General features: G+C 35.1%; 2 protein-coding genes across 2 annotated transcripts in view; one reads left to right on the top strand and one right to left on the bottom strand.

Annotated features, from left to right (window-relative positions):
- LOC134288042 (uncharacterized) overlaps positions 1-11,863 on the bottom strand; it is a 44,143-nt gene extending 32,280 nt beyond the window's left edge. Inside the window, exon 1 of the mRNA XM_062851700.1 lies at positions 11,574-11,863. Coding sequence (XP_062707684.1) covers positions 11,574-11,730 — 157 coding nt within the window. The 5' untranslated portion in view covers positions 11,731-11,863. The remainder of the gene's footprint in view (positions 1-11,573) is intronic.
- Positions 11,864-16,376: 4,513 nt separating this feature from the next.
- LOC134287098 (probable serine/threonine-protein kinase clkA) lies at positions 16,377-17,324 on the top strand (the record flags this gene model as incomplete). Its single annotated transcript, XM_062848796.1, has 1 exon — positions 16,377-17,324. A coding segment is annotated over one exon (948 nt), but the record flags the coding sequence as incomplete, so codon positions are not given.
- Positions 17,325-23,816: the final 6,492 nt, after the last annotated feature.

The following is a 23,816-nucleotide window of genomic DNA, read 5'->3' as shown; positions in this document are numbered from 1 at the left end:
CCCTTTCACTTTTGTTAGACTGAAAAGCCACAACAGTTCAGTAGTATTGTTTCAATTATGGGTTTGAAACAAAACGTAAAACTTATAATAGTTTTGCTGTGGAATGATTTTACTCGTGGCTAACCATGAGTTTATTATTTCATTAATCAATGAGGTGTCACAAAAACTCACGTTTTGGGTTTCAATGGGTTTGCTTCAAGCACTTAGTAAGTAGCTTAAGAGTAATTTAAAGTAAGCACGTTAATTGTGAACAATACTCGCTGCTAACCACGATCACGGCATATGGCGGCGTTGCATGAACTATGAATTGTACCAAGTATGTAAATAAATCGATACAGTGTGAACCCAATTTTGTCAGCTCCACAAACTGTTTGCTCTCATTAACTTACGGTCAAACCAATCATGTTCATCACTAAACTACTGCTTGAAAATCTATCTAGATATTTAAGGAGAACATAAAATGTGTCCCCGAAAGAGGCTGACAAAATCGGTTAACTGATGTATAATGAAGCGGATAAAACACGGCAGGCTGCGGTGGGCTGGGTAAGTAGCTCGTATGCCAGAGAAATGACAAACATATACCATATTAGCAGAGAACCAGGAAGGAGCCGTTGGCTTCGTGGTAAGGCGCGCACGTTGGCCTTTTAGGTCTTCCTCAACTGCATTTTGCGGCCCTAAGGGGCTCCAAAATCTCAGGGCGACTGGACGCGATTGATCCAGGACTAAGACCAGTGGAAACGATTACTTCAATCGGCGTAGATTCACCATTACGAGTTGTAGGCTATCAAGTATCAATTTGTTAAATTATTCGCATGTTGTTGTCAAAGCATCATAAATGTTTCAGTATCTACATTTATGGATGCAATAAGTATTAAACGTAATTGATAATATTCACAATGAAAGTTGTTGATATTGAAAATGATTTTCAGGCATCTGAAATCAAACAATTAGATATCTCAAATATAAATTATGTTTATGTCAATAAATTATCTCAATAAATTTTGTTCAATCACGTTTTATGGGGAGATTTTAGTTTTCTTGTACACAGACGTCAGTATTGCGACCACATGGTGGTTACGTCAAAACGTTCTTTTCAATATACTCACATGTTTTAGAACAAACACATTTTTTTAATAATTGGAGCATATGCTATACATGGTGTAGGATATGTTAAGCTAAAAAAGTGGATTTTGACCTATGTGGCGTTTACGTCACCTATGCGAATATGGGCAGTGTAGTGGAATTATCTCTTTCGGTTCCCGAAGTCGATGTATTGATTGATATTCCAAGTTTGGACTTCTCCCGAGCAAATTATGCCGAGTTAGCTGGAGCACTTTACGACGTTAACTGATCCATTTTGGATTCCGCTACCGACGTCGATGAAGCTGTTGAGTTCTTTTACCGCGAACTGCACAGAGTCATGGAAGAACACATTCCGTTGCGCAGACCATTTCCTAAACCTCCGTGGGGAAACGCGCATTTGCGACGATTGAAGCAGATTAGATCTAAAATGCTTCGTCGATATCGGTGCTCTGTTAACAAGCATCTATTAAACCGAGCAAGTAACAATTACCGACTTTATAGTCGTTTTCTGTACAAACGATACACCCTACGGACACAGAGAAATTCACGCAGAAATCCCAAACCGTTCAGGAAATTCGTCAACTCGAAACGGAAAGAAAAAGGTTTACCTGTAGAGATGTTTTTAAAAAATGACGTTGGCAACTTGGCGAGAAAAAAGTGTAATCTTTTTGCAAACCATTTCAAAAGCGCCTTCAATACCTTTGCCTCTACTCCTTCCAAAATCGAACGTACGTGTAGAAACACGCCGATCAATGTTTGTTCGTTGAGTCAGTTGCAAATCACGATAAAAAAATATCATAAAAATACGATAAATTTTATTGTTACAACACCATTTTTTCGAAATATATACACCATTGAACGTATTGTAATTTACACGGCAAACTCACCATCACCCCTATTGTTCTATACCATTCGGCGAATGGTAAATGGCACTTTTACGATAAAAAATGGTGGTCGTTATGTATCTTAACCATAAAATTTTGAGAAAATTTTCATACACTTTTTCGCGAAAAACATTAGAATGTATTGTGTTTTTATGAGACGACAATTTTCAAAAGAAAACAACATATTTTAATGTTTTTTTCATTGTTCTTACAATACAAATACAATTAATTGAATGGCGTCAAATGAATCGTTGTTACAATAAAAATACAATAATATTTGTTGTTATTTGTAAGCAGTTTTCGCTTTTGAAAATCTATAGAATTTATATTTCCCGCATTTATATCCAGCATTTACGAGCACTAACGGCCGCCAGAATGGTATGCACATTTTATGATAAGAGTCAAACACTCTGTCTGGTATGTGTTGCTTGGCAGCTGTTGATAAGATCTATCATCAATCTTTTCAAATAACTGCCAAATATCACAAGTCAGACCTCAGGTCGTATGATCCATTATATAAATCGTTTACAATTCATGTGCCCATTAGTATCTGAAAATGTTGAAGAAAAATGTTACCGAGAAATATGAATTCTTTGGTTTTTCAAAGGTGAAATCTGTTTACATAACAACAAATACTATTGCATGTTTATTTTAACATCGGTTCAATTGACCCCATTAAACAAATTGTATTTGTATTGTTGTAGTTGACTATTTACTAGATTCCTTTAATTTATTGGAAAACATTAGAAAAATCATTGTTCATCTTTTTCTTGTCGTAACGTCCTCACTTGGATAAAACCTGCTCAGCTAGTTTTCTAGTACTTCCTCAGTTATTCATTGAGAGCTTCCTCTGCCAACATGGCTTGACGTCTGCCAGTCGTTGAAGTTTTAGCGAATAACATTCGATAACCGAAGCATCTACTGTACTCAAATTTAAAACGAAAACTATAAAAAAAATATGTCAAGTGATTTTGTATTTGATTATACAAACATGGTCCAAGCAACAATTATATTTATTGTTAAGAATTGCTTTTAAGTGTCATTGAGAAATAAACTCTTTTTTAATAAAAAGTCCATGAGAACTTTGCAGGCACTTTTGCAACTATATAAAAACAACTTAAATAAATTTTTACTGATAGTAACTTTAAATTATTATAGAACTATTGAAAACCAATCGCATCAATTAGTCACTAATAAAGCTAATGTTCACTTATTGTACGAACTATACGGGCTTGATTTCTATTAAAACCAGTCATATGTTAATAATATTTACCATGCAATGAATGGTAATTTTTTTATCCGGGAAGTTAAGAATGCTATCACGGAGAAAAATAATTAGTAAACGCAAACGAATTCCAGTTTGATTCAACCGGATTGTTGTATTAAATAGGGCACAAACAAATTGTTAGTTTGATTTGACTGCCCGCGGTAGTTGTAACTAACTAAAACTGGTAGTTGTTTCTCAGGCGTTTCACTGGTTAGTTTCAACAAATATTCATTTGGAACTACCAATGTGTTGGTTGTTTCGATTTGACAGCATCGTTTATGGCGGTAGTTTCAACAAACATTCATAGTTTGGTTTGAACAAATCTTAGTTTAATTCAAACAATGTTGGCCGTTAACATTGAACGGAATAATTAGTTAAAACTACCAAACTGTCCAGTTAAATGTCCTACATATTCAATGGTTTATTTAAAAAAAACAATAAAAATAAAAACAAAACAACATTGAATGATCTATAAGTTTATTCAAAATACCCATATGTTTCCCAGACAGCTTTTAAAATGAACAAAACATTTCCCTAAAATTCAGATAAAGGATTACGAATTGGAGAAGAATGTACTTCCACGGGGCAATGGGATACAAGAGAGATAGAACGAATCTCCACTCTTCCGGTCTTCCGGAGTTGCCGTCCGAGCGAGGGTTCATGTCTTAGTCAGCGCTTACACCGAACTTATTCTCAGCTGCTTCTGCGATACATTTACAGCTGAAACACCAAACTTTTAATTTACTAGCAGCTAATTCATGATGCTGACTGATAATGCGTGAAGATTTTCGAAATGATGAAGTGGCATCCACACGTTATTTGTTCTAATTTTCGCAAGAGGTAAAATGGCTTCCTATTTTGCCACAAACATACTTGTAGATGTAGCAGGAACGGGACACCGGGCTTGAGGAAGTTGTTTGTAATGAAATTGTTTGTCATTTCAAATGCATGCTGGTGGGTAAAAAATAAATGTGTTACTGTGAATAAAACCATCAAAAACTTTACCAAAAAATTAAAACTTACTGTTTGCTGCTATTTTGCTGAAATAGTTCTTCACAAGTCGGTTCTGTTGCGAATAATGGCGATAACAGCAGAGCTGGCGACGACGGTGGCGGAATGACAATATTGAAACAAACCGAAATATTGGTTTGTTTTGAACTAAATTTCCGATTGTTTTTTCTCTGACTAAAATATTGGTTTATTTTAACCGGCAATATTTGTTGAAGTGATCTATGATTTTGGTTTGACTGATTCACGTCTGATTGAAAATGAACAACCTGAAATCCGGTAAAAACAATCCAATCTCTCGTTGAAATACAACAAACACATTAGTTTGAAACCACCGAACCTGTGTTTGTTTTGGAAAACATAGTAATAGTAGAAACAACTAATTTCGATGGTTATTTCAATCGATTAAAATAAGTTTGAATCAACAAAAAACAGTTTGTTTACAACTATTTTTCGTGGTTGTATTCCAACTACCACGTTTGTTGTTTCAAACTAAAGCGATTTTTCTCCGTGATTTTGAAACTGAAGTCTTCTTACACCAGCCCTGACGGAATTCCATCTTGCATTTTCAAGAGGTGCGGCGAAATCTTGATTCGTCCATTGGTGTCGATTTTTATTTAACGCTTCAATTCGACAGAGTAAGTTTCCTACCAGCTGGAAGTCTTCCATAATGTTTCCTGTGCACAAAAAGAACGACAAGCAGAATATCGAGAATTACCGTGGAATAACATCATTGTGTGCATGCTCATTCAATTCCTGCAAAAACTACATCTCCGAGGACCAACATGATTTTTATCCCAGGAGGTCAACCTCTACAAATCTCGTTCAGTTCGTCTCATTCTGCCTGCGTCATCTGGATTCCGGAATGCAGGTCGATACTGTATAGGGTAATTGATCCGATCATGGAGGAGTTAAGCGCTGGGTTCATGTTTAAACCACAATTGTATCGCCCCAAGCAAACTTTTTACACGGATTGAATTGAAAATAATAAAATCCATCCTTAATCTACGGGAAAATAACGAAATATTGCCACTTTGATGTTGTTATGAGCATTTTATTCGTTTTTATCTGAAAGATCATTGTGTTCCTAATGTTGCGGTATGTGTTCCTAATGCTGCGGTATTTTGTTCCTATTGTTGCGGTATCCCATTGAAATCATATGGGATACCGCAACATTAGGAACACTACCGCAACAATAGGAACACAGCAGCAAACACATTTATGAAAATATTTTTTTTTAAATAGGTTTTTGGGCAAATCTTAAGCAAACAAATGGTGCAATCTCATAATTTAAGCACCATACATCTATTAAAAATACCTTTTGGTAACATTTCAGTCGAAAAAGTGCTCAATTGCCATTACCGCAACAATAGGTACTACCGCAACGATGGGAACAATTACCCTATACAGACTTGAAATCTGCCTTCGATCGCGTGGACCACGAGATACTGCTCGCGCGGCTGGGAAAACTGGGTGTTTCTGACGATCTCATTCGTTGGTTCAAATCATACCTAACGGATCGAAGGCTCGTCGTCAAAATCGGATCGGAAACATCGGAGCCTTTTTCGAACTTGTCTGGAGTTCCACAAGGCAGCAACTTGGGGCCATTACTGTTTTCCATATTCCTCAATGATCTGTCCAGCGTACTTCCACCAGGAATCCGTCTGTTTTACGCAGACGATGCAAAGTTATACGTGCTAATTCGCTGCCTCCAGGATTGTGTACAACTACAGTTGTCTATTCAGTCTTTTGTCGAGTGGTGTACTACCAACTTGCTGACGGTGAGTCTACATAAGTGCCACGTCATATCCTTCCATCGCAAACGAACACCAATTACTTATACTTATGTCATCGGCGGTCAACCACTGCACTGGCACGTGTAACAGAGATGCGTGATTTAGGCGTAATTCTGGATACTGCGACCACCTTCCGAGTACACTACAATGACATAATTTCCAGAGCAAACAGACAACTTGGATTCATGTTTAAAATAGCTGACGAATTCCGCGATCCTCTATGTTTACGATCGTTATACTGCGCTTTGGTCCGATCTATTCTTGAATCGAATGTGGTAGTGTGGTGTCCCTATCAGTCAAGCTGGATCGCTAGGATTCAAGCGATACAACGAAAGTTCGTGAGACACGCCCTCCGTAATCTACCATGACAGGATCCTATCAATCTTCCAAGGTATGAGAACCGTTGTAGATTGCTCGGCATCGAAACTCTTGAACAGAGAAGGAAGGACGGTCAAGCTGTTTTCGTGGTCAAAATTCTGCTGGGAGAGTTGGATTCTCCTGAGATCCTTGGCCAAATCAACGTGGGGTTTTAATGCTTGAATCTAGAAATTCAGGCTATGGAATGCATGAACCAATCCGGTTCATGTCTGACATTTTCAACAGTGTACACTACCTGTTCGACTTCAACACTTCCGCCGAGTCGTTCAAACGAAGGCTTCAGGATAGCCATCGATAGCTCAGAAGCTGAACATTAGTATGGGACAAATATCAAATCCTCGCTCCAGTCGACTTTTTAGATCCCATTTAGGTCCCATATGAACTGTGCAAAATTTCAGCGCAATCGGTGAAACTATAATTTAGCGCAAGCGGTTCAAAGTTTTCATAGGATTTACTATGGGAAAAGTTACACTTTCAGATAAAAAATCCCAGAGGTCGCCCCTTGTCTCCTTAATTCAAATCGATTAATGTTTCTTGTAGAAAAATCAACTATGAAACTTTCCTTCGAAGACCGCAAAACAATTGGATGCTTGTGAAAAAAGTTATTAATTTATTACCGATTAGTGATCCAACGAACGGCTTTTTATTTTGTTTTATTAGCAGCACTGTAGCTGCTGCCTTGGCTGCTGCTGTTTCTGGGGGTGGTGATGCCTCCCGCCACCCCATGCAACAACGGCAGCAGCAGTGCTGCTGATAATGCTGCTGTCTTCGAAGGAAAGTTTCATAATTGATTTTTCTACAAGAAACATTGATCGATTTGAATTAAGGAGACAAGGGACGACCTCTGGGATTTTTTAACTGAAAGTGTAACTTTTCCCATAGTAAATCCTATGAAAACTTTGAACCGCTTGCGCTAAATTATATATTCACCGATTGCACTGAAATTTTGCACAGTTCATATGGGACCTAAATGGAATCTAAAAAGTCGACTGGAGCGAGGATTTATTTTTTCCATACAAGCGTGTACCATACTACTGAACATACTCTGTGGAAGAGACCATGCGTTTTTATTTTATTTTTTATGTTATGTGAAATGCTTTTATAGAATGACTTTATTATTTGTAACAATTTAGTTTTTAAGGCATTTTTGTATTATTTTTTTAGCCTATGTTTTAATGTGTATATGTATTCAAAAGATGCAGGGTTTTTATGCCTATTTGAGTGAGCCGTATGATGTGGGCAACTCAAAAAGGCTTTTCTCAGCCAGGCTTCATTGAGGCTCTATGCCCGATGAAGGTCAAAGAAATAAATAAATAAATAAATAAATACAGATATGAGAAGATTACTTGAACAGCTATTGTGAATGCACCATGCTGCGCTACATATTGCCATACATTTATAGAGATCGATATTAAATAATAAAAATATTTTAATTTCGTAATTTGTACACCATTGTCTGAAAACAATATTTTCAATCAATACAAAAACTTTTTTTGCCGTATTTGATACAAGTTTTCTCACCATGCGATAAAAATACTGACAGTATAAGGCGTTGCTCAGTTGATAACCACGTGCAGTGCTAACTCGCCACTGTTAAACACAAGTTAAGGAGTGATCATTATTGAGTCATGGGAAGTTTATGTTTTGCTTTGAGTGCTGCAACTCACCATCTCTAGGATGGCGCAGATAGGAAGGCATGCTTATTTCATAGTCTGCTTTCTTAACATGAGAGTAAATAATTACTCTCGTGAGAATTCAACATTTTTGCATTTTATTTATTTGCAGACATTTTTGCCAAAGCTTAATAAAAGCTTTCTTGTATATTTGTAAAACGCTTTTTGCAACAAACTACACACTAAGTTGAGCTCGGCAAACGCCGGCACCGCCGTGGCTCAGCAAATATGTATACTGATTCTCGGTAAAAAATAACGTTTGTTAATTTCGGCAAAGCATTTCCTGAACCTCAGCAAACAAACAACGCGATTGCTGAGATCTCGTTAAAAACAGGTTTGCTGAGCGCTCGGCGGTAAAAAGAAAGAAAAATTGCCGAGATTCGGCGAAAAAAGTTAAGTGTGTATGAAGTTCTTCTCCAAATTTGTGTGAACAAACCCCGAACACAGGTTGTACGGGAAAATAATTCAAATGTTATTGACTGGTGCGCTAAATATGATACACCGCGCGGCCTTTGTAATGTTCCCAAACGCGCATTTGCACGAAATTCCACGCGGTAAATCCTTCTGGAAAGGAACGGCCGCACTTGAGGAAACGCCGCAATGTTATCTCCCATAAGAGTGAAGTAAACGGGGTGCAAAAAACGCGGCTATTGCTTTCCTCAGGGAACTTTTGGGCAAATGCGCTAATATTCAACATTATGCTGAATTAATTTGTACTAATGATGCCTGCTAAATGAGAAATTGTTAGTTGGGAATGGCTCTTTTGGGAAAACTCTATGCCCTACTTTTTCCATTATCGAGATTATGTACACAGCAAATAATTTTGTAATATCCAGGTGCGTAATTTCTGGCGATGTATCCATTTTTGAATGTAATTTCACTCGATTACATCGTTTTCCAACATTTATCACACTTACCATGTACACCCTGGTTGGCAACGGAAAGCGTCGACAAACCCGTTTCAGCAGATATTGTCGGGCCGCCACTAAACCGGACTTCGCACAATCAAGTCGCGACGCGACCCAACTCGCGACGTTTTATAATCATGTCAAAAGTAGTGCGCATCCTTCCCGTTGTTGTCAGCAACACAGCGCACTAGATGCGAAACAGTTGCGACACTTGTGGACCAAGAAAATTACAATTTTTGATTGAATGTCGGTCTTGATTCCAACCGGATAGACAATACCTAAAAGCAGTATCATATCGCCTCCTTAATGCTAGAACTAGGTAACTCGTTTTTGGAAGTGCGGATAAAAATTGCTGGTAAAACTAATCCTGGTATAAAACAAACACTTTGTTGGTCTTAAAAGATGATTCATTATGTGTTTTCGTAGTTCCAATTGACAAACTTTTGTTAATTATGAAGTATGTTCAGATATAAACAAAACTATCGAAATTTCGCAAAACCAGTTACCAAACCAGGTGGTGGTTAGGGTTAAAGGGTTAAATCGTTAAATACGTTAAGTTGAAGACATCAAACGTAAATTTAGATAATTATCTTTGAAATGAGCCAAAAATAATTAAAATTGAACTATAGATGACGAAGATCATCTTTTCCATGTTTTACGAAAGTGATCCCAAACTTTTGGCCGATACATCATATTGAGGGGTGACCCCAAACTTTTGGTCGATGACATCAAGGATTAATTTACTCAATAACTTTTTTTTTCTAGATTTTTTAGCTAAGTTCTGTAAAAAGTATTTGAAAGCTAATAGAAAATGGGTCATATTACCGATCTCATCTTAAAACTTGGTCGACCCAACTTCCAGCGACACTGCCGTAAGTTTATATTCATTTTTTAGAAAATTTGGCAACTTTGGGTTAAGTTTACATACAAAATTTTTTGAAAAAGTTTCTTTTAAATCATGTTCAAAGTTTCTTCGACTTATTGTCTTTTGAATGAAACCTAGGGTTTTGAAATCGGACGCAAATTGGCGGAGATATGGGCCTAAAGAAATGACATTTTTTTGAGGGGGTGACCCCAAACTTTTGAACGGGAGTGTATAAAAAAGTTTACAGATGCGTTAAAACAATCACCAACATCAATTCTGATCGGTCAGATCTTAGCTGCATGAAATTCTCCGGGTCCAAGGAAAAAAAAAACAGAAACGTGTTAGAGAAATGTTGGCAGTCCTTAATTTATCTCATTTATCAGTTTTTGAAACGTGTTGATGTCAGAGTTTGATGTAGTCCGTCCCTTGTTTTCGTTGTCCGCCATTGGGTTTTGTTGTTTGCTTCTGTCTGTCGTCGTTCCCCTTTCATGTGTCCTCTTCTTGTCGTTGTCTACCGATAAAGTCCTTTCTTTTTGGTTCCGTTACAGATCAGAACAATTTGTATCATCAATGTTTTTAGTATAAGTTAGCAAATAATTTATTAGTTTAAAACCCATAAATCCCTCCTTCCCATTTTTATTTTTTTCCCAACCTCGAAACAGCCGTGAGTACTTTGGCTTCCCAAACTAACATAGTATTCAGGCAGCAATAAATTGTAAAATGTGAAATCACTGTAAAAAAAAACAAATTATTTTGGCTCAGTCATGCCCATGTGGCGCCCGAGCCTTCCAAATAAACGAAAAAGTAAACAAAAATCAATTCTGATCCTAGATGGAGTAAATTGTTTAAACTGAAAAACCAAACAAGCGACTTTTATATTTATTAAGTTGGATGGGTGTTTTAATCATGATTTTTTTCCAGCTGAAGTAGCAGAGCACCACTTCAAAAATGACTCACTCTACCTTTACAAGAAATGACATTAACAATTGTTTTCATATTTATTTTATATTTGAGGAACACGAGACCTGTTGTGAAACGATATACTCTCGAGTATCAGTTGATTAGTGTACATCTTTTTAATGCATTTTTCAGCATTACATCAAAATTTCATAATACTAACTTAGCTATGTGTACCTTGATCTTTCCTCATGGAAACCGACTTTAAAAATATTGCGCCGTTTTTTTTTTTTTATTTTTATTTTAGAGGTTTTAAACCATCTGGTTCATTCGCCTCTGACACGCGCCGTTATTTAATAAAAAATCAAAAACCAAAAAATGGGTAACCCTCGAGCAGTCGCGTCTTTGACTACATGCAGCGACGCCGCGCTCACGCTGTGTACCACATGCGTGCATTTTTCATGGTGCGTGTACTCAGTGCCCGACGTGACCGCTCCTGGGTTAATTTCGCTTTATTAGGGACTCCCATAGAACATGGAACAACTCCATTGTACACTTTTAATTTGTTATTCTCATTATTTTTAGACTTTCGCAAGGTCCAAGTTTACTTAACACCGAATTTATTTTAAATTAAGTTGAAAACTTTGAATTTGTAATATTCGACATGCACACAGATGACATAAGTTGCTTAACCTACGTTTCACTTTCACCTTCGCATTACTTAATATTCCATTATATTCATAATCTATCGATTGACACTTTCACATTCCGTTATGGAAGATGGGCAAAGATTAACACCATTCAGCATACTCACGGATAAAATTGCGCAAATCGTCTGCGGATTTTGGTTCCCATACTTCTACTGGCAGATCGCTGGCCCTATTACAGGGTACAATTAACACTATTGCAAACGACACTACTGATAACAGAAAATATACCTTCTCCATCGCGCATTGGATGGCACGCTTCATCGACTACTAATAAATGTGTCGTCTTCGACGGACGAAAGCGCAATGATGGTAACGGTCAAGCTCGCTTGTAAGTCTGCACATATGCAAAGCTGGTTTAGCCTTATGCCAAAACGAGTTCAAGAGAAATATACGTACCGCTGAACGCTGATCGCTGCTCCTTAGGATCCTATTACTCTGCAGTTCCTACTTTTCAGGTCGGAAGAAATTTCTTGAAAAGCATACTGTGTTGTCTTCTTTTCACCTCCCGATTCTCATTAGAGCTCGGCCCGCCTAATAATAATAATAATAATATTAATAATAATAATAATAATAATAATAATAATAATAATAATAATAATAATAATAATAATAATAATAATAATAATAATAATAATAATAATAATAATAATAATAATAATAATAATAATAATAATAATAATAATAATAATAATAATAATAATAATAATAATAATAATAATAATAATAATAATAATAATAATAATAATAATAATAATAATAATAATAATAATAATAATAATAATAATAATAATAATAATAATAATAATAATAATAATAATAATAATAATAATAATAATAATAATAATAATAATAATAATAATAATAATAATAATAATAATAATAATAATAATAATAATAATAATAATAATAATAATAATAATAATAATACAGGTATGTTCCGTTTTTATCAACACGGTCCGCGATTTTCAGTTGACAAAAACGGAATAGTGATAAAAACGGAATAATTTTCTTTGACAAAATATTTTGCAACATTTTTATACAAATTGGACGATTTCCTGTAGAAAACATTCCAAAAGTAAAAACATGCAGTTTATAATGAAATTTAATTGTTTTCGATGTCTTTTAGCACATCTTGGTTGCACAGTTCAAATTACAGTTTTCTGACTGTGACGTCGACAAGAGGTTTTCACCACCATCTTAACAGATTCCTTTGAAAGTTTCAACTAGGATACTACTTGATAATTCATGGGCTACAACTCCTAAGTGTGAGTCTACGCCGAATGAAGCATTTGCCTCCACTAGTCTCGGCCCTGGGCCAATCGCTTCCAGTCACCCTCAACGTTTAGAGCCCTTAGGTCCTCCTCAACTGCAAAAAGCCACCGTGTGCGCGGCCTACCGAAGCCGAGGGCCCCTACCTGGTTCTCTGTTGAATATGATTATAGCTTGTCGTTCCTTCGGCATACGAGCTACGTGCTCAGCCCACCGCAGCCTGCCGTTGTTTTATTCACTTCACTAGGATACTTTTAGGATTCACTAGGATGCTTTTAGAAAATCTTCAGGAAATTTTCTAAGCAATCACTTGTATTTTCTCCAGGATATTGGATTTTCCAAGAAGTTCCTCCAGAATTCTTGTAGGTTACCTTGTACCATGCCGCTTGTTTGTCTTTTGGAATCCGATAAGGGAACGTCCATAAATTACGTCACGCAAAAATTGCCCATTTTCAACCCCCCCCCCCCCCCTATGTCACACTTTTTGTATAAGACCTCTAAAATTTTTGTAAGGGTCGTCATACTTTTCTGAACCCCCCCTCCCCCCTAAAAGAGTGACGTAATTTATGGACGTTAGGGTTGTCCATAAATGACGTAGCATATTTTAGACGATTCTTGACACCCGCTCCCCCTCGTAGCCTATTTTCCCATACCTAAAACATGGTTCATAGCATAAGCAGAGACTCCCCCCTCTCTCCTAAAATGCTACGTCATTTATGGGCAACCCCTAAGAATTTTTAGAGAAAATAGGTTCTGCCTCTTATGATTTCTTCAGAAATTTCTTCTCGGATCAACCTAGATGTCTGTTTTTAAATTTCTCCATGAGTTTCTTTGGGGATCCCTTCAAATATTCCACCAGGAATTGGAATCTATCAACCATACTTATGCATTATGTTGGGAACAGCTCGCTGACGTTGTATACGATTTGGGTCTGGAATGGCCCTAATGCACAAGGTGGGCTAAGAAAATCATTCTGGAATTTGACCTAGGTCCTAGTTCATCAATTCATCCAAGAGTTGCTTTGGAAATTCACCAAGATTTTACTTTTGAAAGATAGGAGTTTCTCCGTTTCTTCAAAATTCCCTACGGGAAATCTTCCAAGACTGCTTTCTGAAATCCTTCCAGGTTTTTTTTCCTGATATTTCTCCAGGGGTTCTTTCTGGGATTCCTTCAACAGTTTTTTTTTTCTAGAATTTCATCAGAAGCTCTATCTTGGATTCTTCAGAGATTTTCTTATGATATTTTTTGACTTTGTTTTGGTATTTATGCGCAGTAGAAACATTTACACCTACTGGAACTTCCAGAGATTTTCCAATACGATTCTATCTTTCATCTTTGTTATTTCCTCATGATTACTAGATGAACCAGCTTTGGGCTGAAAAACTCGTTAATAAAAATAATATTGCAAAAATAATTATCCCCGATTTCTTACTGCGTTTTCTGGGAATCTCCCAAATGTTTAGTCTAGTAATCTTCCAGGAGTTCTTACCTTAAATCCCCCAGAAGTTTATTCAGGGATGATGTTCTGTATAGAAATCTCCGGGGAGTTATTCCTGAGGATCCTCCAGAAGTTCCTTGTGGGAATCCTTGAGAAATTCCTTCTGGGAATTCTGTATAAATTCTTTCAAGAAATCATCCAATTGTTCCTCGAGGGATATTTTCAGAATTAAAGGGATTTCTGTAGAATATTTTGCGAATCTTTTGTTTCTTCTTGGAATCCTTCAGGAGTTGCTGGAGAAATCGTTCCCAAGATCCTACATAGACTCCTGCTTCTCTGAGAAACTTTTTTCTGAAAGATTTAACTCCTACTTAACCTAAAGAAGCTTATTTCCTAACGACTTCTCATAAGCAATCCATTAAGGAATCTGGAGGAATTTAAGAATCGCTAGTAGGAATTACTGAAGAAAATAAAAATTGCATTTTTGGAGCAAGTGAAAGGTGAAATTTAATCTTCTATAGTAATCTCCTGTTAGGCTAAGAAATATAGCTGTTTTGATCTGGAAAATTTGGACAGGGTATCAAGGATGACATGAGAGATCTCTGGTAGAAGTTTGAGCCCCGTCGGAAAGAAATAGCGACCAGGAGAGAAAGAATTCAGCACATCGCATAATTTCAAGAAAACGTTGATTGATTGATTTGTCTTCATTTAAGAGACTTTCAGCCCTTGGCTGGTTCGTCCCTCAAGAAAACGTGTACAAAATCACGTGAAATTTATTTCACTTAAAAAAAAAGTCTTGTAAAAAAGATTGTAGTGTAAATATTCAGGCAAGGACAGGCAAAGAAAGCCCTAAACTGTTTAAGTTCTCGAAGAACACTTGAAGTGGCAGTCCAGTTCCAGTTCCAGAAGAAGAATAAAAAGAAGAAGAAGAAAGATATTCAAAAGGAAGCTTTAATTGGTTTAATTTTTCTCATTTTCAAATAAGAAGTAAAATTATGCTTGAGAGAAAGCATGATTTATCATTATTTATAGTTGATTTTGAAATGTGTTGAAAGCTGCTGTGGCGTATACGTCTTCTATGTCATCATTGGTAGTTGTTCCAATTTCATTCATCGGTGCATTGCCTCAAGATTAATGTTAAGCTTTAAATTACTCGTGTTCGAGGGGACAAATTTGATAACAAATATAGTGTTGACTAAAACGGAATGAAATGTTGACGAAATCGGATAGTGACAAAAACGGATAGTGATTAAAACGGATAGTGACAAAAACGGAACATACCTGTAATAATAATAATAATAATAATAATAATAATAATAATAATAATAATAATAATAATAATAATAATAATAATAATAATAATAATAATAATAATAATAATAATAATAATAATAATAATAATAATAATAATAATAATAATAATAATAATAATAATAATAATAATAATAATAATAATAATAATAATAATAATAATAATAATAATAATAATAATAATAATAATAATAATAATAATAATAATAATAATAATAATAATAATAATAATAATAATAATAATAATAATAATAATAATAATAATAATAATAATAATAATAATAATAATAATAATAATAATAATAATAATAATAATAATAATAATAATAATAATAATAATAATAATAATAATAATAATAATAATAATAATAATAATAATAATAATAATAATAATAATAATAATAATAATAATAATAATAATAATAATAATAATAATAATAATAAGAATAATAATAATAATAATAATAATAATAATAATAATAATAATAATAATAATAAGAATAATAATAATAATAATAATAATAAGAATAATAATAATAATAATAATAATAATAATAATAATAATAATAATAATAATAATAATAATAAGAATAAGAATAATAATAATAATAATAATAATAATAATAATAATAATAATAATAATAATAATAATAATAATAATAATAATAATAATAATAATAATAATAATAATAATAATAATAATAATAATAATAATAATAATAATAATAATAATAATAATAATAATAATAATAATAATAATAATAATAATAATAATAATAATAATAATAATAATAATAATAATAATAATAATAATAATAATAATAATAATAATAATAATAATAATAATAATAATAATAATAATAATAATAATAATAATAATAATAATAATAATAATAATAATAATAATAATAATAATAATAATAATAATAATAATAATAATAATAATAATAATAATAATAATAATAATAATAATAATAATAATAATAATAATAATAATAATAATAATAATAATAATAATAATAATAATAATAATAATAATAATAATAATAATAATAATAATAATAATAATAATAATAATAATAATAATAATAATAATAATAATAATAATAATAATAATAATAATAATAATAATAATAATAATAATAATAATAATAATAATAATAATAATAATAATAATAATAATAATAATAATAATAATAATAATAATAATAATAATAATAATAATAATAATAATAATAATAATAATAATAATAATAATAATAATAATAATAATAATAATAATAATAATAATAATAATAATAATAATAATAATAATAATAATAATAATAATAATAATAATAATAATAATAATAATAATAATAATAATAATAATAATAATAATAATAATAATAATAATAATAATAATAATAATAATAATAATAATAATAATAATAATAATAATAATAATAATAATAATAATAATAATAATAATAATAATAATAATAATAATAATAATAATAATAATAATAATAATAATAATAATAATAATAATAATAATAATAATAATAATAATAATAATAATAATAATAATAATAATAATAATAATAATAATAATAATAATAATAATAATAATAATAATAATAATAATAATAATAATAATAATAATAATAATAATAATAATAATAATAATAATAATAATAATAATAATAATAATAATAATAATAATAATAATAATAATAATAATAATAATAATAATAATAATAATAATAATAAAAATAATAACAATAATAATAATAATAAAAATAATAACAATAATAATAATAATAATAATAATAATAATAATAATAATAATATGTAATAATAATAATATGTAATAATAATAATATGTAATAATAATAATATGTAATAATAATAATATGTAATAATAATAATATGTAATAATAATAATATGTAATAATAATAATATGTAATAATAATAATATGTAATAATAATAATATGTAATAATAATAATATGTAATAATAATAATATGTAATAATAATAATATGTAATAATAATAATATGTAATAATAATAATATGTAATAATAATAATATGTAATAATAATAATATGTAATAATAATAATATGTTATAATAATAATAATAATAATCATAATAATAATAATAATAATAATAATAATGAGGAGTGGGAGCTCAAGGTAAAATATCTCCTGGGCGACCATGAAAAACCACCCTCGGCGAGAAGCGGCGCTTGAGCCAAGCTATTTAGCACTGTACTTGGAGTAAATGCCAATGCAGAACCCGTAGCTTCCGGGAATGAAAGCACACCCATATGGAGACACGAGCTAGACGAAATAGAAGAATGCGATCGCCCGAGGAGGGAGCCCCTACTGGAGCTGGTCCTGGAACGGGGGACAGAGCGAGCGGCCAGCGGCTGGAAGAGGAACTGGTGCAAGAGCGGCCTTCCAGTCAACGGGCACAGCCCGTACCACGAACGCAGAGCAGAAACGGCAGCAATAGCAATCACCAAGGCCATGCTGCACCTGCCAATGTTGCTGTGGCTGATCGACGTCAGTCACTCACGTTAGCAGGCGGCCGACGGCAGCGGATCATGTGGACGAGGGAGATGAATATGTACGTGATTCGCTGCTATTTTGTCTGCACGAGGATGGAGACGGACATGTCCGGCAGATCAGGGATGCTGGAAATGTTCAACGAGAGATTCCCTCGCTTTGCGAACCAGCTTGACTTGAACAAGCTGTACACACGACAGCGAGCAATTATGTCTCATAATATGCTCACAGCTGCAGAAGTGGAGTGCATCAAGCTGGAAGCGCAGAGGGAATTGGGAGAGGAGAGGACAAGATCGAGCGATACGTCGAGAAGGAGTTCTGACGGGCTGGATGCATCGAACGCGAGTGAGAGTCGTGATACGACTGCACCCACTGCTCCAGGACCAACAGCGGATATGCAACGACAGCAACTACGAGACGAACTAGCGCTCCACATGGCCACAGCAGTCACGCAGTTCCGTGGGACAGACCCCATGTCCCGGCACCGAATACCAAAGCTGCGGAATTCCTATCGGTTAACAAGTGCAGTAAGCATCCTAAACCAGGATATTTTGCCACAGTACTTGGAGGCCGTACAGCACCTTGAGGATCTGCAGTTTACGGTGTATTCAGCTGCGGTGGCTGTTGTCAAGACGCTGGGACTGCGGACGCGCCCGCAAGGCGACGGTGAAGGTCGCACACGCCCCAGCACACAGAAACCCGCGTGGATGCGACGTTTGGAGAACCGGATCGCCACATTGCGGACCAAGATTGGTCGATTAACACAGTACAAGCAGGGGAATCGATCAACGAGGCTAGTTCGTTATGTTGCTGAAATTGTGAAGCCCGCAGAACTCCGAGATCTCACAGAAGCCAACATTACGGAGATCCTCGACACCCATGTACAGCGGTTGAGTGCTCTTGCGAAACGATTGCGGCGTTATGGAGAATGTTCGAAGCGGAAGGAACAAAACCGGATGTTCAACATTAACGAAAGAGAGTTCTACAACTGCATCCGAAACGACAAGCCTGACTATGGAGAAGGCCTTCCGGAGATTGGCGAAGTCACACAGTTCTGGGCCAATCTATGGGAGAACCCTGTCCAGCACAGCGACGATGGGATGTGGTTGGCAGAAGAAGAGCGACAGTGTAATGGAGTTGGAGACATGACCGCGGTCGTAGTAACCGCTCAGGATGTACGCGAGGCTACCCGGTATACCAGAAATTGGGCTGCACCAGGACCCGATTTCGTGCACAATTTTTGGTATAAAAAGCTCACGACGATCCACGGGCGGATGGCGGAATGCTTCAACATGGTGCTAGAAGACCCCACGCAGCTACCAGAGTTCATTACCAGGGGTATCACTTATCTTCTGCCGAAGGACCAAAACACAACTGACCCAGCAAAGTACAGACCAATAACGTGTCTTTCGAGTCTGTACAAAGTGCTGTCGTCGGTGATAGCGAGGAGGATACAAACCCACTGCGATGCCAACAACGTGATGACCGAAGAACAAAAAGGGTGTCGCAAAAACACGCAAGGCTGCAAAGATCAGGTCATTATAGATGCAGTCATTGTGGGTCAAGCCACCGATAAGCAGAGGAACCTGAGCATGGCGTACATCGACTACAAGAAGGCGTACGACTCAGTGCCGCACTCGTACCTTCTTAAGGTGCTGCAGTTGTACAAGGTAGACGGGAACATCATCAGGCTGATGCAACACGCGATGGGGATGTGGAGCACGTCCCTACAAATCACCGACGGAACAGCTGTGTTGCGGTCCAGAACTCTCAGCATCAGGAGGGGGATATTTCAAGGCGATACCTTCAGTCCGCTATGGTTCTGCCTTGCAATGAACCCCCTCAGCAGAGCACTCAACCAATGCAACTATGGCTACCAACTGAAAAGTGGGGGAAGGAGTACAAGAATAACCCACACCTTCTTTATGGACGACCTGAAGCTGTTTGCGGAATCAGTACAGAGGCTGCATCAACTGTTGCAGCTTGTGACGGTGTTCAGCAACGACATCCGGATGGAGTTTGGAATTGACAAATGTCGGTCAGTCCATCTTCGCCGGGGTCAAGTAGTGGACGCCAGCTGTTTCCGCGTCAACGAACAGGAGGAGATTCGGAATATGGTTGAAGGCGAAGTGTACAAGTACCTCGGCTTCCTGCAACTTAGAGGTATTCGCCACACAGCGATCAAGAAGGAACTGCAGGACAAGTTCTTGCATCGTGTCAACTGTGTTCTGAGGAGCTTTCTGTCAGCCGGCAACAAGGTGAAGGCGATCAACACGTTTGCTGTGCCCCTGTTGACCTACAGCTTTGGGGTGGTAAAGTGGACCAAGACTGACCTCGAGGCGTTAGAACGAGCAGTACGAGTGGCGTTCACCAAGCACCGCATGCGCCATCCAAAGTCGTCCATTGAGAGAGTCACCCTGCCACGCGCAGTAGGAGGAAGAGGCGTCACCGATATCCAGGCACTGTGTGTCTCCCAGATCCAGCAGCTGCGGGCATATTTCGTAGAAAGCCAGAACCGTCACGAAATGTACCGCACTGTATGTGAAGCTGACCACGGTTACAGCGCCCTGCATCTGGCGCAGGAGGATTATCAGCTGAACTGCGACATCAAGACCGTCGACGAGATGATCGTAACGTGGAAGCAAAAGGAGTTGCATGGGACGCACCCCCATCAACTGGAACTCGAGCACATCGATAAGGCGGCGTCAAACGCGTGGCTGGTGCGGGGTGACCTGTTCTCAGAAACAGAAGGTTTCATGGTAGCCATCCAGGACCGGGTAATTGCGACGAAGAACTATCGGCGGTACATATTGCACGAGGACGTGGAGGACCGTTGCAGGAAGTGTAATTCAGTAGGGGAAACGATCGAGCATGTCGTTGCAGGCTGTCCAGTGTTAGCTGGATCAGCTTACCTCGATCGTCACAACGAAGTTGCCAAGATTGTGCACCAACAGCTTGCTTTAAAGCACAACTTGGTCGACAGATTTGTATCCTACTACAAGTACCAGCCGGACCCGGTTCTGGAAAATAGTTGCATAAAGCTGTACTGGGATCGCGAGATCATTACGGACGTCCTCATTCGTGCCAACCGGCCTGACATTGTGGTTTTCGACAAAAGGATGAAGCGAGTAACTCTCATCGACATTGCTGTACCGTTAGACCATAATGTCCAATCAACGTTCTCCGGCAAGATAACCAAGTACCACGACCTAGCGGAGGAGTTGAAGCAGATGTGGCACCTGGAGGACGTCCGTATAGTTCCGGTTGTCCTCTCGGCAACCGGAATTGTCCCTAAATCTCTCCTGAGGTCCCTAGACGAGCTGGAATTGAAGAAGGACCTGAACAGCATCCTGAAAGCGGTGATTCTTGGAACCTGTAGTATAGTTAGGCGGTTCCTGAATCATCACAACTGAAAGTACATCCAAAAGCAGACTCATTAGGATAAGCTAAAAAACCGGCTAATGAGATCCACAGAGCCTAATCCCCTTTGGCATTCCGATTGCCCGGGGTAGGTGAAAGTTTCCAGCAATTTTTGCTGAGAAGTGCCAAAACTCTATAATAATAATAATATGTAATAATAATAATATGTAATAATATTAATATGTAATAATAATAATATGTAATAATAATAATATGTAATAATAATAATATGTAATAATAATAATATGTAATAATAATAATATGTAATAATAATAATATGTAATAATAATAATATGTAATAATAATAATATGTAATAATAATAATATGTAATAATAATAATATGTAATAATAATAATATGTAATAATAATAATATGTAATAATAATAATATGTAATAATAATAATATGTAATAATAATAATATGTAATAATAATAATATGTAATAATAATAATATGTAATAATAATAATATGTAATAATAATAATATGTAATAATAATAATATGTAATAATAATAATATGTAATAATAATAATATGTAATAATAATAATATGTAATAATAATAATATGTAATAATAATAATATGTAATAATAATAATATGTTATAATAATAATATGTAATAATAATAATATGTAATAATAATAATATGTAATAATAATAATATGTAATAATAATAATATGTAATAATAATAATATGTAATAATAATAATATGTAATAATAATAATATGTAATAATAAAAATATGTAATAATAATATGTAATAATAATATGTAATAATAATAATATGTAATAATAATAATATGTAATAATAATAATATGTAATAATAATAATATGTAATAATAATAATATGTAATAATAATAATATGTAATAATAATAATATGTAATAATAATAATATGTAATAATAATAATATGTAATAATAATAATATGTAATAATAATAATATGTAATAATAATAATATGTAATAATAATAATATGTAATAATAATAATATGTAATAATAATAATAATAATAATAATAATGATAAAGGATGAAGCGAGTAACTCTCATCGACATCGCTGTACCGTTAGACCAGAATGTCCAATCAACGTTCTCCGGCAAGATAGCCAAGTACCACGACCTAGCGGAGGAGTTGAAGCAGATGTGGCACCCGGAGGACGTCCGTATAGTTCCGGTTGTCCTCTCGGCAACCGGAGTTGTCCCTAAATCTCTCCTGAGGTCCCTAGACGAGCTGGAATTGAAGAAGGACCTGAACAGCATCCTGAAAGCGGTGATTCTTGGAACCTGTAGTATAGTTAGGCGGTTCCTGAATCATCACAACTGAAAGTACATCCAAAAGCAGACTCATTAGGATAAGCTAAAAAACCGGCTAATGAGATCCACAGAACCTAATCCCCTTTGGCATTCCGATTGCCCGGGGTAGGTGAAAGTTTCCAGCAATTTTTGCTGAGAAGTGCCAAAACTCTTGATTGTTGGAGGATTGCGTCAGTCTTGTCGAGAGGTCAGAGATAAGACTCCAAACTTTTGTTTTGGTATCCGACGGAAGGAGGCAATCCTCATAACTGTGGTCTAGAGCTGTACTACCTACGAAATTTGTGCGACTTGCTTAATGCTTATGGTTATTTTTCCAGTGGTAACCAGGTAAATGAATTAACCATGATAACTTCTCATACGCTTTTTCGACAAGGAAAGCACCCCATTAAACCCTATCCAATTTCCAACTCCAGATATCTATGAAGTGGACCAAGTTCTTGGACATATTCTGAGTAGATATCTAATCAATATTTCCTCCCCATCCCCGCTGATCGTAAGGACCTGGCCAGGTGTCGAGAGTTCGTTAAATAAAAGGTTTGTCAAGTCCCAGGCAACTTTTCTGGCACATTAAACGTCTTTATCGACTGCCACCCCAGGATGTGTACGGTCGGCTATGCTATGCTATACTATAACGAAATTATTATTCCTTTTTTATTTTATGCATATTTTTCCACACATTCTCAACCTGAAATATCGACAAAAACTTCAAACTGATCAAACAAACCGCTTTCGAGTTACACTTTTTTAAAGATATCAGCATAGACTAATATCACGATATCATTTTCATGCTTTGCATGGGTCCTTTTTATAAGGGGTTGTCCATTTATTACGTATGGTAATTTATGCGATTTATCGACACTCCCTCCCCTTAGTAATACAATTTTTTGTATGAGAACTCAAATATCTTTGTATGGCGCGTAATATTTCTCGAACCCCCCTCCTCCCATAAGAACCTTACGTAATTAATGAATAGCTTTAGTATGTAAATTGTCGTACCATGTAATGTTAAAATTATGCTCCAAACACTTATTTTTTTATTTTACA

The sequence above is a fragment of the Aedes albopictus genome, chromosome 2 (assembly GCF_035046485.1).
Source record: "Aedes albopictus strain Foshan chromosome 2, AalbF5, whole genome shotgun sequence".
NCBI lineage: Eukaryota > Metazoa > Arthropoda > Insecta > Diptera > Culicidae > Aedes > Aedes albopictus.
The sequence above is the reverse complement of the archived record's forward strand: the minus strand, read 5'-3'. Positions and strand labels throughout refer to the sequence as shown.